This window comes from Macaca nemestrina, chromosome 3 (genome assembly GCF_043159975.1).
Source record: "Macaca nemestrina isolate mMacNem1 chromosome 3, mMacNem.hap1, whole genome shotgun sequence".
Classification (NCBI taxonomy): Eukaryota; Metazoa; Chordata; class Mammalia; order Primates; family Cercopithecidae; genus Macaca; species Macaca nemestrina.
In genome coordinates this window covers 188,087,375-188,103,387 of record NC_092127.1, presented here as the reverse complement: position 1 = coordinate 188,103,387, position 16,013 = coordinate 188,087,375, and the positions used below count along the sequence as shown (strand labels likewise).

General features: G+C 45.3%; 1 protein-coding gene across 5 annotated transcripts in view; it reads left to right on the top strand.

The window, feature by feature from the left end:
* LOC105465850 (syntaxin 18) overlaps nt 1-16,013 on the top strand; it is a 124,438-nt gene that overhangs the window by 102,628 nt on the left and 5,797 nt on the right. For all 5 annotated transcript variants that reach the window (XM_011714483.2, XM_024787914.2, XM_071093872.1 and 2 more), the window contains 2 exons: nt 2,994-3,109; nt 6,644-6,732. In XM_011714483.2, the coding sequence (XP_011712785.1) occupies nt 2,994-3,109; nt 6,644-6,732 (205 nt within the window). The remainder of the gene's footprint in view (nt 1-2,993; nt 3,110-6,643; nt 6,733-16,013) is intronic.

Sequence of the window (16,013 nt, the reverse complement as noted above, 5' to 3'; positions counted from 1 at the left end):
ATATTGTTAGTTTTCTATCTTTTGTTTTGTTTTGGCTATTGCAAGTAGAATCGTCTCTTTCATTGTATCTTCCAACTGTAAATGAGGTACATTATGATGAACATTTAAGTCATTTTGTTATTGTTGTTATAAGCAGTGCTGTGGTGAATATCCTTATAACTTTATCTTTGTGCATATTTTGATACTTAGAATAGCAGATTGTATTTTCCAAAGAAAGCTGCCCCCAAATATATCCCATACCACATGCTCTTCTTAAAAAGTGATGTTATCACTGCTCCATTGAGAAAGCAAATTGGAGTCTGAGTTTCTTCCCCTTGAACCCTAGTGGACCATCGCGAATGCGTTGGGCAGTAGAATATGGCTAGGATCATGATTTCTGACTTCTAAGGCAAGGTTATGAAAGGCATTGAAGCTTCCACCAAAGTCTTTGAGACTGCCAGCCCTGCAGGCAGCCAGCTGCCATGCACCAGTAACACACTCATGCAGCTCCATGAAGAAGAAATGAGGCTCCCAGCAAGCACCAACTTGCTAGCCATGTGTGTGACCTCCTTGGAAGTGAACCCTCCAGCCCTGGTCAACCCTTCAGATGACTGCAGCCCTAGTTGCCTTCTAACTGTACCCTCCTGAGACACGCAGAGCCAGAACCACCCAGCCAAGGTGTTCCCAAATTCCTGACCCCAGAAACACTGATCAGTAATAAATCTCACTGTTTCAAGGCACTAAGTTTTATGACTCAGCTGTAGTAACCTGAACAATTAAAAAGATTGATAACACAGTTACTTTTGAAAAATGTTTTTGTTAAATTTTGTAGAGGAGCATTTCCTAAATCATCTTTTTTGAAAACTACTCTCAAAAAACTCTATGAAGAGAGTCTCTGCAATCAGGTTATTTGCAAAAGCCATCCTTTTTGGAAATTCAGAATGTATTTGAGCATATTAAAGGCTCTGAAAACTTATATAGTGAAACACCTGTCTAGGTTTGACCTAACTTTCTCAGACTGATTTGACCACAGAAGTCCTTTCCCACAGCCCAGGATGGGTAGAATATACCCCACATGGAGCAGTTGTTATAAGCATGGGCGTCAGAGCTAGGTTCCCTGAGGTCATGTCCCAGCCCAGCCATTTGCTTACTGTGACCTGGGCAAGTTTCCTAACTTCTCTACGCCTCAGTTTCCTCCTTTGTTAAAAGGTTGTTAATACTAGTACCTACCTAATGGGGATATTCGAAATCAAATAAATTTATCCATATATATTGCTTAGAAAAAATGTCCACTATATAAGCCATTAACAAATGTTAGTTGGCATTAGTAATATCACCCTAATATGCATTTACATTGTTCCTTTAATTATAGTCTCTCTGCCTAACAATATGGAATTTATCCTAGATCTTTTTAGCACTCTGACTATAATTTTATAGTGTTTATGTAGATTCTAGCAAAGCTATTACAAAGTCCGTTGTTTCATAACCAAAATTTTTTCTCTTATTAATCATTTACTTGTATTTATAATGCATTCATTCATTCAACATATATTTATGAAACTGAATACCAGGCACTAATCCAGAATCTGGGATCTAGGAGCAAGGCTGACAACCAACAGATAAATAAACAGATTATAGACTGTGATAACTGCTATGGAGAAAACAGGTGCAGAGGAGTGGGAGGCAGCCTTTCCTTGATAGAAGAGTCAGCACAGGTGGCCTCTCTGAGTAGGTGAAACTGAGCCAAGCCCTGTAGGCGGGAAGGAAGATGATGTCCTGGGAAGAGCCTGTGGGGAAGAAGCAGGGGAATGCCAAGTGCAGAGGACTCAGTCCTGAAGTGAGTCTGTGCCTTCGAGTGGGTATTTAAGGACTTGTGCTTTCAGAGTTCACTTATATTAAGATGTGACTTAGAACATGTACACGTGTGGGTATAGGTATATATGTGTGTGTGTAAGTATATATGTTGGGGGGTATGTGTGTGTGTATATATATAGGTAGGGGATATATATGCATGTGTTTGTATGTGTGTGTGTATGTGGGGGTATATGTGTGTGTACATGTGGGAGTATATATCAGTGTGTGTGCATATGCATATGTGTGTGTAGGTGTATGTGTGTGTGGAAGGGTATGTGTGGGGGGTATATATGCATATGTGTACATATATGGTGTGTATGTGTGTGTAGGGGGTATATATGTGAGTGGGGGTATATATGTGTAGTATATGTATGTGGGTGTGTATACATGGTATGTGTATATGTGTGTGTGTATATATGTGTGTGTATGTGGGTGAGTATATATGAATATGTGTATGTGGTATGTGTGTATATGTGGGGGGATATACATGCATGTAAGTTTGTAGAGGATATGTGTGTATGTAGGGGGTATATATGTGTGTGGGGGTATATATATGTGGTATATATATTGTGTGTATACATGTGTGGGTATGTGTGTGGTGGTATATATGTGCGTGTGGGTATATATGTGGGAGGGTATATATATGTGTGTGGGTATATACATGTATATATATGTGTGTGGTGTGTGTATGTGTGGGTATACATATGTTGGGGGTATATATGTGTGGGGGTATATATACATATGAATATATGTATAATATGTATTATATATTATAATTAATAACATATTCAGCAATCTTTTTGCATTAGTGTCTACTGCTGGGTGAGCATCAATCCAGCTTCCTGGGTTTGTTGAGTGTGGTGTCAGTCTATGGAGCATATTCAGCACATACCAACTGTAGCCTGCCCCTGCATGCTGGTCACTGTGCCATGGCTGCAAATGCAGAGGGCGTGCACAATCTCTACCCTGCAGGCAACAATGCCAGTGTTAAGTGCCCCAGTGGAGGTGTGTCCGGATAGCCACTGGGCCCAGAAGCAGTGACTGCTCCCCAGTACGGGGGCACAGGACAAAATTGCAGGGTCACATGTGACTTCTTCTGTTGTCAAAAAGGAATCCTGTTATGGAAATAAAACACCTGACTGCTAATTATGTATTTTTAGATCTAAGCTGGAACCAGAACCAAATACAAAGACAAGAGAATCCACATCTTCTGAGAAAGTTTCACAGAGCCCTTCAAAAGACTCTGAAGAAAACCCTGCCACTGAAGAACATCCAGGTACGAATTGAGATGAATATCTTGCCTTGCATTTCTTCCTTTTGACATGTTGGCAAGAGTACACCACAGGAACGAAGTAGCACAGTCTCAGACATGTTTTGGTGTTTGTATTTGCATAAAGCAAAGGAAGCAGGAGGTGGCAGCCTTTGTGTCTGTCACAGTTGATCTTCGTGACTGCCACGGAGGCAGGAGGTGCTTTCACCCAGTCACCTGGGAGCTGGCGGGGTGCAGGAGAAAGGGCCTGCTATAGAGGGGTGAGGCCGGGATCTGTCTGCCTCAGGAGCCCTGTGTGCCAGCCTCAGGAGAGGCAGCATTGCCTCCCTGGCAGCCGTGCCCTGCATGTCAGCTCTGAGCTTACAGGCCTGCGCCCAGGTAGAGTGTGCAACCTCAGCGGCCTTTCACAGCCAGTCAAACCAACAGGACAAAATGCAAATCTGTATTGATGTGCTGCCTGTCACCACAGATACTAGACGGCCCAAGGCTTAGAACAGTTCCTGATGCACAGGAGATGCAGAATAAATACAGGGTCTCCATGAAGTCCGAAAATGTGGGGGCACATACCCAATGTGGTCATGGATGTCTGCGATCTGTGTGTCTGGCTGGCACCCCCACATACGGATGCCTGCATAGTTTGCAATATCCGAGAGACAGAGTGGAACAGGGTTCTTTGCGTGAATCACAGGGTGATGGCGTGCTAGAGCCAGGAGAGACCTGGGAGTCCCCTGTGGCATCCTTCTCCATAGTCTCATGGCAGTTCTTATTAACTCTTGTCTTCCAGATGCTAGGCACAGTCCTGGACATGTCACAGAAATTACAGGTTGAGTATCTCTTATCTGAGATGCTTGGGACCAGAAGTGTTTTGGATTTGGAGTTTTTTCAAATTTTTGCATATTTTGCATTATACTTACCGGTTGAGCATCTCTAATCTGAAAACCAAAATCTGGAAAGCTCCAATGAGTATTTCGTTTGGGTGTCACAATGGAGCTCAGGAAGTTTCAGGGATGTGATTCCTGCCCTCAAGGAGCTCACAGTTGATGGGAAAGATAATACTCTAGCCCCTGGGAGAAAGTAAGTAGTACCTCAAGAGAGGGCAGAGGGCCAGGGAGACTTCAAGAGGAGGCAGCACTAAGAAGTGAGTCTGGGCCAGGCGCGGTGTTTCACACGTGTAATCCCAGCACTTTGGGAGGCCAAGGTGGGTGGATTACCTGAGGTCGGAATTCAAGACCAGCCTGACCAACATGGAGAAACCCCATCTCTACTAAAAATACAAAATTAGCTGGGTGTGATGGCACATGCCTGTAATCCCAGCTACTCGGGAGGCTGAGGCAGGAGAATCACTTGAGCCCAAGAGGCGGAAGTTGCGGTGAGCCAAGATCAAGCCATTGCACTCCAGCCTAGGCAACAAGAGTGGAATTCCATCTCAAAAAAAAAAAAAAAAAAAAAAGTGAGTCTGGACCTGAAAAAAAAAAAAAATGAAAGCTTAGAAAGTTCTAGACATAGGCAGCAGCATGAGCAAATGCTCAGAGGCCAGAAAGCCTGGAGCTTGGGTGGAATGTAGTCAGTAAAGAAGACCCCTGGGGATCAGTGAAGCCCGTCAGTGGGAGGAGAGGTGGGAGTAAGCTTGGAAGAGTGGGTGGAGCCTTGAATGCCAGACTAGGGAGTCTGGACTTGCCTCTGTGGCACCAGGGTGCACGGGTGGCCTGCGCAGAGGACTGGCTTGGTGGGTGCTGTGCTTCAAGCTGATCCTTATGGCAGCCTGTCAAGAAGGCTTCTGATGGCCACAAATGAGCATGCTGTAGAGTGTGAGTTCTGCTAAGAGAACTTTCCCATTCTAGCTCAGAGTTAATTTATGCTTAGTTCAGATATGAACAAGGTTTCTGTTTCTAATTTTGGTGCTTTTATCCTTAAAAAAGAAATCAACAACAGTAAAAGCTTGCAATGGATACCATAATGAGGACAAGTAGGAGACAGCTCGTAAGGTGGGGATGGGGGGTAGATGAAAGTACAAATGTTCCTACCCAGAGAATGTCATCTCAGGAAAATACCAGATCATTTCTAAAGATACTTTTAGCCAACCTTTTACAAACATGTTTTTCTATAATGACACTTCTGGTAAAAACAGCCATTTTTCTAAAAGCCTGCATGCACTAAGTTGTGGATGACATGGAGACTTTTTTTGTAAAGATATATTTCTAATAAATAACCATAACTTTCAGGCATGGCCTGCCTAGTCAGCTTTCTCTACCCTGTTGCTATCATTATGTTCTCTTCCCCTATTCAAAGATCTGGACTTGTCACCATCTCATGGGGCTGAGGTCGACTACAGGAAATTTCTTGAGATTGAGGAAAAAAGGAAAAGAAGCAGTATTTGCCTTCGAGCACTTGGAAGCTCACTGATAAGCCCAGAGACACCACTGAGACAACAGACACAAAGTGATTTCATTCAAGTCTCCCCCGAGGATCCATCCCTGCCATCCCTCTCCCCTCCGCTCCCAACCCCACCCCACTGATGAACTGCACAGACCTCTTACTGTCGTCCTGGGCAGCAGCAGTCCTTTCTAGGGGCCTGTGGTATTGACGTGCTTCATGGAGGACGCATCATGTTTTGTTGATCATAATGAAAAAGTTCTCCAGATTAAAATGTCCCTACGCTCCCATTCAGCAGTTCCATGCCCAGGTGTCTGTCCTAGAGAGTCACTCCAGCATGTGTACAAAGCACAGACTGGGACACAGTACCATTATTACCCCAGTGAACAGTCTGAAACCACTGAGGTCTGTCAGTGTAGTTATGGCTAAAGACTAGTGTATCCTCACGATGGAATATCATGCAGCAACTTAAAAGAGCAAGGTAGATCTACTTGGACGACCTCCAAGATGTATCAATAAATCATACAAAGCAAGTTTTAGAACAGTATGTTACCATTGATATCTGTGTGAAAAGCAACCATACACACAAAACTGTGTATTACTTGAATTTCATAGGTAGGCAGGGACTCATATCTTTGGATGTGAATATGTTTAGATAGAATCTATGACGCTACATCAAAGCAGTAACTTCTGGGAGAGGAATAGGATTGGGGAACGGTATATCACTTCCTGTATATATATATGTGTGTGTGTGTATATATATACATGTATATGCATACGTATTTTTTACATTAAAAATATGTCTTACAGTCTTTACAAGTAGAGAGGCGTGTATGTGTCTTGAAGTAAAACATACTTTAAGACTCATTCTGAAGAATGTCCATTTAGTTTGCAGCCATTGCTGACATTGGTGCAATATTGAAACCGTGCGTAGGTCCCCTCCCCACCACACGCACACATGCATGTGCCTGCACAAAGACAATTTACAGCCTAAATGTTGTGAAAGAATCATGTCTGCAGTTCCTGAATATTAGCCCAGAGATCATGACATATATGGACAAAGCTGTAAGATTCTGCTCCATCTCATGTTTGTGTTATGATTACATCCTAAGCCAGCCTATTCTAAAATGAATATTTGGTCTTCTATTTTCAATTTTTTTTGAACAGAAAAGATTTTGGCTGAAACACAACCTGAATTGGGAACCTGGGGAGATGGCAAAGGTGAAGATGAGTTATCCCCAGAAGAAATACAAATGGTAATGCTATTCTCTGCCTAATCATTTATTTTTAACTGGTTTTCATGAGACTGTTTCATTGAGAAACTCATCCTCAATGCCCTTGCCCTGATTTTTATACTGAGTTTTAAAAATTATAAATGTGTATCTTATATACACTTTCCCATTTGAGTTCCTAATTCTTAGTGTGCCTTTCATATGCTTTAAATTTGCAGTAGCATAATTAAAGAATAAATTTTTCCTTGGAAGAATTTTACTAATAATAGATGTCTTTTCAACAACAGTAAAATAGTCGTCTAGACTAAATAGGTCTTTTATAAATGCCACTATGATGCTTTTTAATTGTTTGAATTGCTAGTGCTATGGTAATGTGAAAAAAGTAAGATAATGACTGAAAAGTGAAATCTTACCTTAACTACTGATAGCACCTCCTTTTAGTTACCTGCCCTCGAGTTTCCAGCTGCTTAGCTTATCATCTCTAGGTGGGTTTCAAAAGGAAACTGATAGGTCTGCCAAGCCCCTGCCAGCTCATGTCCAGCAGTGTGTGTGCAGCTCATCTGGATACTGGTGTGACAGAAGCCAAATGGAATATGCTACCTGTGTGTGAGAACAGATGTCATCTAGAGCTGCTAGGATGTGACACCGTCCTGTGCCTAAGACGTGGGGAATGTGGCTACCACACAGCATGCCTCCAGTGACTCTGCCTGGCAAGTGACAGCATTTTAAGTGTGCAGCAGTTTGCAGTGGACAGAACTTTTTGATTCTCATTTTATCCATGATACTCTTAATAATTGCACTAAGACGTGGTGGAACATTAGCATCTCATTTTAACATTGGCAAAAGGCAGCAAAGGGTCTTGCCCAGAATCCCCTAGTTAATCAGGGAAGAGCTGGATTTCCAGCCCTCAAGAAGGTAAGAAGTGGAGCGTGAAAACAGCTCTGTTGAGGAAGCATGGGATCCAGTCTTTTCCCCAGCCTTGAGCCTCTCAGACTGAGGCATTTGTGTTGCTACTTATGCCACCTGAAATTTCAAGTTCTCTCTGTCTACTCCTGGCATGTCTTACAGGTCTCAGGTGTTTTTTTCCCTCAGAGAGGCCCGGTGATCCCACCTGCAGCAGCTCCCAGATACTGTGTCCCATGACCCTACTTGCTTTCCCCCCATATCCCCACTAGAGCACAAGCTCTGTGAGAGCAGAATCTTGTCTTGTTTTCCTCACCATATTCCTAGAGCCCAGAACAGTGTTTGGGAATTCTTTGTTGAATACATGAGTGACTTTGATGAGTATAACATAAAAGCTATAGGTTGTTTTCAACAGTAAGACAGAATCATCAGTAATAACTATTAGAATGTTCTAGTGTTCAGTTATTACTAGTATTATGGATACTTATGAATGGCTTCTCTATCCCAAGCCTTTTGCATATGTTGTCCTGTTGAATCTTCATGACAATCCACTCAAGTAGGAATTATCACTATTATGCAGTTGAAGAAAATGATGCACAAAAACTAAAGCCCTGCCCAACGTCACAGAACCAGTAAAACAGCAGAACCAAGCTCTGGCTCCAACCCTGCGCTTTTTCTCCAGTTGGTTCTGGTGGTCTAGGTGAGTGTTGCTGCATAGGAGCAGCGTGGCACACTGACATAGGCCAGCCAGGCAGGAGTCAGAACAGCCACGCCGGCCCACTGAAGTGTCATTGTAAGCATAGTGGTGCAGGCTGGGGACCTCCAGGGATGTCCAGGTCCACATGTCTGCTCTCGTGAGCATTGGCTGCCAAGGGCAGAGGACTAGCTTAGCATCCTCTTGCTCTCTGGACCCCCTGTTTCTTCTCCATGCCTGAAATAAAAGACTGAAACCAAATCTCTTTCCTAAAAATTCTTCTCCATGCCTGAAATAAAAGACTGAAACCAAATCTCTTTCCTAAAAATGACATGAACAAGTGAAGGCAAAAAAAAGCCAAAAGCCAAAATCCAAAAGGCAGCACAGCCTAGTGGGAACAGTGCATCGTCTGACTGGAGTCCACACCTGGCCTCTCATCGTTGCAGCCCTGGGCCCTCTCACTGCTTGGGACCTCTGTTCCCTCATCTGTGAAATGGGCAAATAATGGCCACCTCACAGGTGGGGCTAAAGTCTGAGCGAGCTGGCCCATGAGGTGCGTGCAACACAGTGCTTGAAAAATTCTGTTTCCCCTTCCTTTACCCTTCAGAGTGGCAGGTTATACAAAGAGGCAAAACAGCCTCTCCCTGCACAGTGTGGAAGAGATTGGGCACAGCTGCCCGTGTGCCATCAGTAGGGAAGGACTGTGGCATGTATGCTGTCATGGCAGGGTCAGGGCATGCAGGATGGCAGCTGGAGCTCAGAGCATTTTCATATGCCTTTCATGTACAATTCAGTTTCGCACAGATTTATCCACACAGATGAGTGGTTTCCCCTTTAAAATCATGGCCTTGGAAGCTTGAAACTGATTGCAGTGATGGTACTGTTAGTCCTGACTTCCCTGAGACTTGCTTTGGGGGTTCTCCTTCAGAGCCTGTGATATTTTCTTTGGAATACTAAGCAGAGCTGTCTTTATCCTTTATAGACAAAAATAATTCTGAACTAAGGAAATGACTCAAACACCTTAAATTGCCCTGCAAGTTTCTTGCCTTCCTCTCCAGCTTCTTTCCTGTTCCAGAATTCACCTTATGACTTGAATTAAGTGCTCACCAAATCCAGCAAATGGGGGAGCTAGGCCCTCGAGGTGCACATTGTGTAGAGGGTGGTTAGAGGAAGACAGCCGCAGGAATTCCAAGCAGTCATTGCGGTCAGTCAGGTTGAGAGATGATGAGGGCCTTGAGCCAGGAGTGGCAGTGAAGGTAGTGTTGAGAGCTGTGGCGTGGGAAATGGCCTGCACTGAAGTGTGAGATGAGGAAGGAACCTTGCACTTTCTGCCATGGGAGGGTGCACAGAAGGTGGGCAGGCTGGGGCTGAGCAGGAGATGATGAATTTCATGTAGACAGGTGTGAGTTTGAAGCACCTGTGGGACATTCATGAGAGGTGTCTATGGGCTCCAGGGCTCGGGCTAGAGAAAAGCACGTGGGAGACATCTTACAGCTGATATCTGAAGCATGGGCTTGGGCGAGGCTCTCTAGAAACAAGATGAACAGCGAGAAAGGAGAAGGGGTTGTGGACACCACGCTGGGGTACACTCCACTGGAGGGAGGCTGGGGCGGAGAAGCCCACAAAGGAACATAAAGAGGGATTGGATCATATTCCCATCTTACAGCCAAATAATGGCAGAAGTTTCTTAAAAATCTCTTAGGTTTTCATCAGTTTATATGAAATCCTTTTATGAGTGGAAATGAGTCATTTCCCCAAATATTATACCATTGCCCCATTTCTTTGCTAGAGAAAAAATGTGTACAGCTCTGTCTCTTCATTAAGAAAGAATACATTTGTGTTTAAGAAGAGTTTGCCTTCTGTGTTGGGCTTTTTCTTTTTCTTTCTCTTTTTTTTTTTTTTTTTTTTTTTTTTTTTATGCACTCCACCACTCTTCATAAAGGAAATAGCTAGAATAACAGTGGTGTGGGTTGTTTGTCCAAGGATTTTTGCCTTTCTCTGGGAGGCAGTGGTGAGCTAAGTATGTTGACCTTTGCAGCTATGTGACTTAGCAGCCTGTAGGTGTGAAAGGTGGACAAGAGGAAGGCTGGCAGTGAGGATATCCACAATCACCTGGCGCTCCCATCCCGCGGAGGGATGATGAAAGAACATGGGCTTTGGGACTAGACAGAGTTGACCATGAATTTATACCACTTACTGTCTTTGTAAGCTGAGGCTAGAAATCACTGCCATCAGTGATCTCTTCAGAATCAGTACCCCACAGAATTGTCTCAAGTGCTGGATGCAGTAGCACCTGTAAGAGCACCCAGCAGAGGGCAGGGCAGACCAAATGGTGGCTCCCTCCCACCAGAGAGATACTGCCATGTCTGTGCAGGCGGCATGCCCTGCACATGTGCAGCACGTGATTTAGTAACTGATGTATCAGAGTACGGCTCCTCTTCCCACAATGAGGTTGATGCAGCATGCTTCTGTTTCATTCCACTGTCCTGAGTCATTGTCTAAAGACACTCTCAGTAACGCTGGTGATTCCAGCATGGAGGTATCAATGACTAAAGCAATCAGAATCAGCAGACTTCTTACTTTCTATTGTGTTACTGCAAGAGGATCGGGCAGAAGGCTGTAATGTTCAGTACTTTTATGACAGGCTAATTAATGTCCAGTGAACTTCTTTCTTAATTGGGAATAATAGGTAAGTACCGTATCTTATAGTCTGACTCACTCCAATCTTATGTAAAAGGCCTAACTCTGAAAATAAAGAGAAAGAAATATAACACTGTTGGTTTTAAATTGGAAAATGTTGTAGCAAATCGTGGTCATAATTCATAATCACTGTTTCGGAATTTTTCCTCAGGGTACAATAATAAATTAAGCCCAATATAGCAATATAATTCATTGTTTCACCCAAAGGAACAGTTATTACATATTCCAAAATGGTTGCAGGGTATTATATGATTTGCACGATAAATTTCCCTATATAATTCACGATACAGATATATTAATGCCTTTGAGTTCGCAGATGTTTGTGGTCAGACTGAGTGGAACCAAATTGTTTTCCAAAACAATTGGAATTGTCCTGGGCCCTGCCAGCCTCCTTAAGTAATAGTGACCTTGTAGTTAGTTGTCTGGGAAATAGGCCTTTTGTTTTTTAAACACAGAGGCGGCTCTCCATTAAAACTGGCCATTGGCAAACCTCTCTCCTCAGCCCTTAGCACCTTTGATCCTTGAGGCACCTGGTTCTCTTCCTCTAGGGACTAGGTATTTTCCATCAAGAAAATGCCTCCCTTTCTAAAAACACAGTCACTTTACTTGCCTCAGGTAAAACCACCTGCATTTATTGATGTACTCCTTGGGATAATTTTTTAAAACATGAATGTGGCTTCTGTTTCTTAAATCCACATGAAAGTCATCTTCCAAGGCCCTGTCCCCTGAGGTAGGCCCGTAGAAACCCCCAGTGGCTGGCTGGCAGGGCTTGCCAGTTTCAGCTCATGGATCTAGAACAAGGAGTAGTGGAATCTGAATGCCACATAGTGAGAGCTGGACAGACCCTGGGGAGGCTCCAGGTTTACAGGCACAGCAAATGCTGGCTTCCACCAGAAGGAGGTGGCAGGGTCCGTCTACTGGCGCATTATGGGGATCACAGGGGATCGAGGTGAGGGTCACACAGCCAGGAGTGCGAAGGGGTTTGGTACAGAGAAAGCACGTCTGGAAGAGTCCAGAAAGGGCCTGGGCAGGGGACTCCTGAGCTATGAGGGCCAGAGGGCTTTCTGGGATGGTCCCCTGTGCTCCTCAGTTAGCTTTTCTTGGCTCTCTGTGACACAAATACTTCTCTTGGCCTCATTTTATACTCAAAGGCCTTTGTAGGAGTGATTTTCTTTTGAAAATTAAAGAGGATTAGCTTAGAAAAGGATTTCTGTAACAATATATTCACAATGTGGATTTGTATCCATTAAACCAGATTAGAAACCTTTTAGCAGGGCTTGGTTGAAAAGTCTGACTGACTTCTAAATGGGATAAAACAGTCGAATAAATGATATTGCCTAACACACATGTGACATATACCATGTGCCAAGTACTGCTCTGAGCCCGTCAGCATATGTTCATTTACGCAACCCATATGGAAGAGAGTATTGCTGGCCCCATTTTACAGAGAGCTTAAGTCACCAGCCCTAGGTCACATAGCTCCCAAGTCCTAGGCTGTTCAACATGATGCTGTGCTGCCATGGTTGGAGGGTGGGGGAGAGTGCTCGTCTAGCTGAGAGAAAGCATCGTGTTTTGGTAAGAGACCTTAACAGCGTAGAGCAGACGGACCAATGTAGGGAGCCCAGAGCAGCAGCTGGCAACCACCATGCATGGAAGGCCCAACCTGCCCACTGTACCCACCATCTCGGCCTCTCACCTTCCTTTGCAATTCCATAGGAAATGAGAATTTCCTTGATTGTGTTCAGGTTTGTCTTCACAAAGCATCTAGATACCCTGTCTGTCGTGCTGACCTTGGAGACCAGGTCTTTCATTCAGCACCGCACCTTGCAAAGTGTGACCACAAAGAGACAGATACTAGCTGGTGAGGCTCAGCGAGCTCTGGAAGAAGATGCTGTGGGTGCCTTTCCCAGTGCCTGGGAGAGTGAGCTGGCTGAAAGCCACCGTGGGCCTCTAGGGTTTGCGAATAGAGGGTAGAAGTGGTCCCCACAGCATCTGACCACTCACTTTGCATATCCAGAAACTGACACCCAAGAGATTAAATCATGATAGACAGCATTCACCGAGAACTTACTGTGTGCCATGCACTTTGGTAGACAACTCACATGTATTCACTCATGTATTCCTTCTGACAACCCCACTACTTAAGTACTGTTACTATCCCCATTTTAGTGACAAAGACAGAGACACCCAGAGATTGTTACCTCCAAAACAGCTTACTGCTTAGAAGGTGAGAGGCTAGAAGTCCAGCTGTGGCTTTGCAGCCTCAGGGTCAGGCAGAAAAGGATAAGAATCACCACATCTGTCCCCAAAGAAACTGACAGGCCCACCAGAAGCCAGTGACTGGCCCAGCATTGCCCCAGGGTTCCTACAAGGCCCCCAGAACTGGCTCCCATATCCACCTGGTACATGCACCACTACGCCTGCCACCCGGCAACAGATGAAGGGAGGCACACAGGTTTGCCATTTAGACAGTGTTGGAAGCCATCCTGACACCTGGTACAAGTCAGTGTTGTCAGCAGCCTTGCTATGACCTAATTGTCCTGGGCCCTGCCAGCCTCCTTAAGTAATAGTGACCTTGTAGTTGTCTGGGAAATAGGCCTTTTGTTTTTTAAACACAGAGGCAGCTCTCCATTAAAACTGGCCATTGGCAAACCTCTCTCCTCAGCCCTTAGCACCTTTGATCCTTGAGGCACCTGGTTCTCTTCCTCTAGGGACTAGGTATTTTTCAGGTGGGGTGGAAGGAAATTAGGACCAGCATCTGATCCCACTCCTGACCTCAGTGGAGGGCGGACGTGGAGCTATCAGAAGTAACAATTACGAAGAGGCCTAAGAGGAGGTGCCGCACATAAGTGCCTTATGCCACACGCCCTCATGTTGGGGAGGAAACAAGAAGAGCTTTGTTCCCAAGGAACAGGCCAGGAATAAATCACCTCGAACCACTAATCTTGTTTAGGAACAGTTTCAAAGCATAAAGAGGACTGTGGATTTAAAAGGGCAGGACTGTATTTTGTCATTAAAAAAATTCAAGAAAATGCTCCCCCCGCCCAAGAAAAACTGAGTAGTACCTGAATTAGCCAAAGTGAATTGGCGCCTACATGTTTTAGTAATTACATGTTTTCCTTAAATACTGTCCTTTTAAGTAACTGTTGAAGTTAACAGAGCTGATACTTTCAAACTCAAAAGTGAAAGTTTTATTCTCTTAAATAGCCTTTGTCTTGCCTAATTAAAGGGGCCATAAGCAATTCTGTGTCAGCAGCCAGCAAGGCAGCCTGCTGTGGATGAGGTGGTCCTGCAGGGAGCTTTCCGCCCTTCCCAGAGCTTTGCCCCAGTCCCCCTGTTTTCTGGCCTGGCAGGTCTGGAGTGCAGCAGATGCCTCCTTGTGTTTTGATGAGTAGCCGGGGCCGAGAACTGGTGTCCTGTCATGTGTGAGGCCCTGGGCTGGGCTCAGGGTCCAAAGGAGGACAGCTGCCCTCCACAGAGAGAAGACAGGTCCCTGAACAAGTGTGAGAAATGTCCTTGAAGAGCCAAGTACAGGGGAACTTGGTAACAAGAGTGAGGAAGTAAAAGAAGGTGATTCAGTCTGCCTTGAGGTATCAGATCGCTAGGAAGGTGCCTGGGGTTTTGAGGGACCTCGTGGAGTTCTGCAGCCAGGCAGGAAGCTAGCCTGTGCAGAGCAGAGCTGAGGTGGGAGATGTCATGTGGCCAGGTCATGGATAACAGTGTGCCTTAGACCTGATCTGTAGGGGCAACGGGCAAGGCCAGCATGAGGCATTCTGGCATGACCAGCACTTGAGATCACTTTGACCAAGGATTGGATAACAGGCTGGAGGCAAGTGAGAAATGATGAGGGTAGAACGTGGACAGTAGGGGAAGGGCTGAATACAGCAAGTGCATGTGTGGGGGCAAAACTGGTGGACTTAGGAAGGGGCGCATGTGTGAAGAGCACCTGCATAGAGCACAGCTGGGGTACTTGGGAGGGGTTCTGGGTGGGAAGGAGACTGCTGGGGAGGCCCTGCAACTCATTTCCGCCCTAGGACAACGGGAACAAGGTCGGGCTGTTGCATGAGTCTGTGCATCCCAGCGCAGGAAGTGCCAACATAGCCCATGGTGGTCAGCTGCCTCCCATAACCATTGTTTCCCTTGTATTTTTGGTTTACTAAGCAAGTGATAAGCCCGATCTTCAGTCGATTCGGAGCCTCTGGGGGCTTGCTTGTATTTATTCCTCCAACCCCTGTTACAGAATGCTCGGAAAACATTTGTGATTTGATGGCAGCTTTAATTGATATGAAAGAAAGAATAACTGGAATGCCTTTGTAAAGTTACTTTCCACACAGTTCCCACCCTCAGGAAGCTCAGAGTGACACAGGAAGTTTGGGATGTGCAGTTTATTACAAGGCAGAAAGGGACTACTATCCGAAGATATTTTCAGAAAATGGTAGGCCAGGAATAGGAATATGAGAAATAAGTTTCAGCTTAGGGGCCCGGGTAGGTCTCCTGGAGAAGTGGGGCCTGCGGGACGCACCATGGAGGAAATGCAGGATGCCCCGGACTCCCTGCACATTCCGGGAGTTGAATGGACCCACAAGGACAGGGCTGTGGGGGCCTGCGGTGAGGGCAAGGAGCTGTTCCTTGTTCCTGTCCATTCTCTGTGCTGAGTTTCAGGAGCTTCCATCCTTTTCTTTAGCCCATATCAAGCTGGCAAGAATGGCTGAGAGAGCAACTATCTGTGCCAAGCTCACTCAGCTCCAAGAAGCTCCCATGTATCCCTGGTGTCAGGGCACCTGGCCTCACCCAGCCTGAGCACTGGGAAACATGCTGGTCTGGCTCTGGGCCTCTGTCCCTGTTGAGCAGTGGAGTGGCCAGGGGCATGGCTCTGAGGTCAGAGGGGCCCAGGGGCAGATTGGCCAAGCTGCCGACCCCCTCTTCCTCTGCAGACCCTCCCCACACCAGATCCTTCTCCATATTAAAAAATATGTGTAGTCCTTCAGTATACTTCATGAGAGAAAAC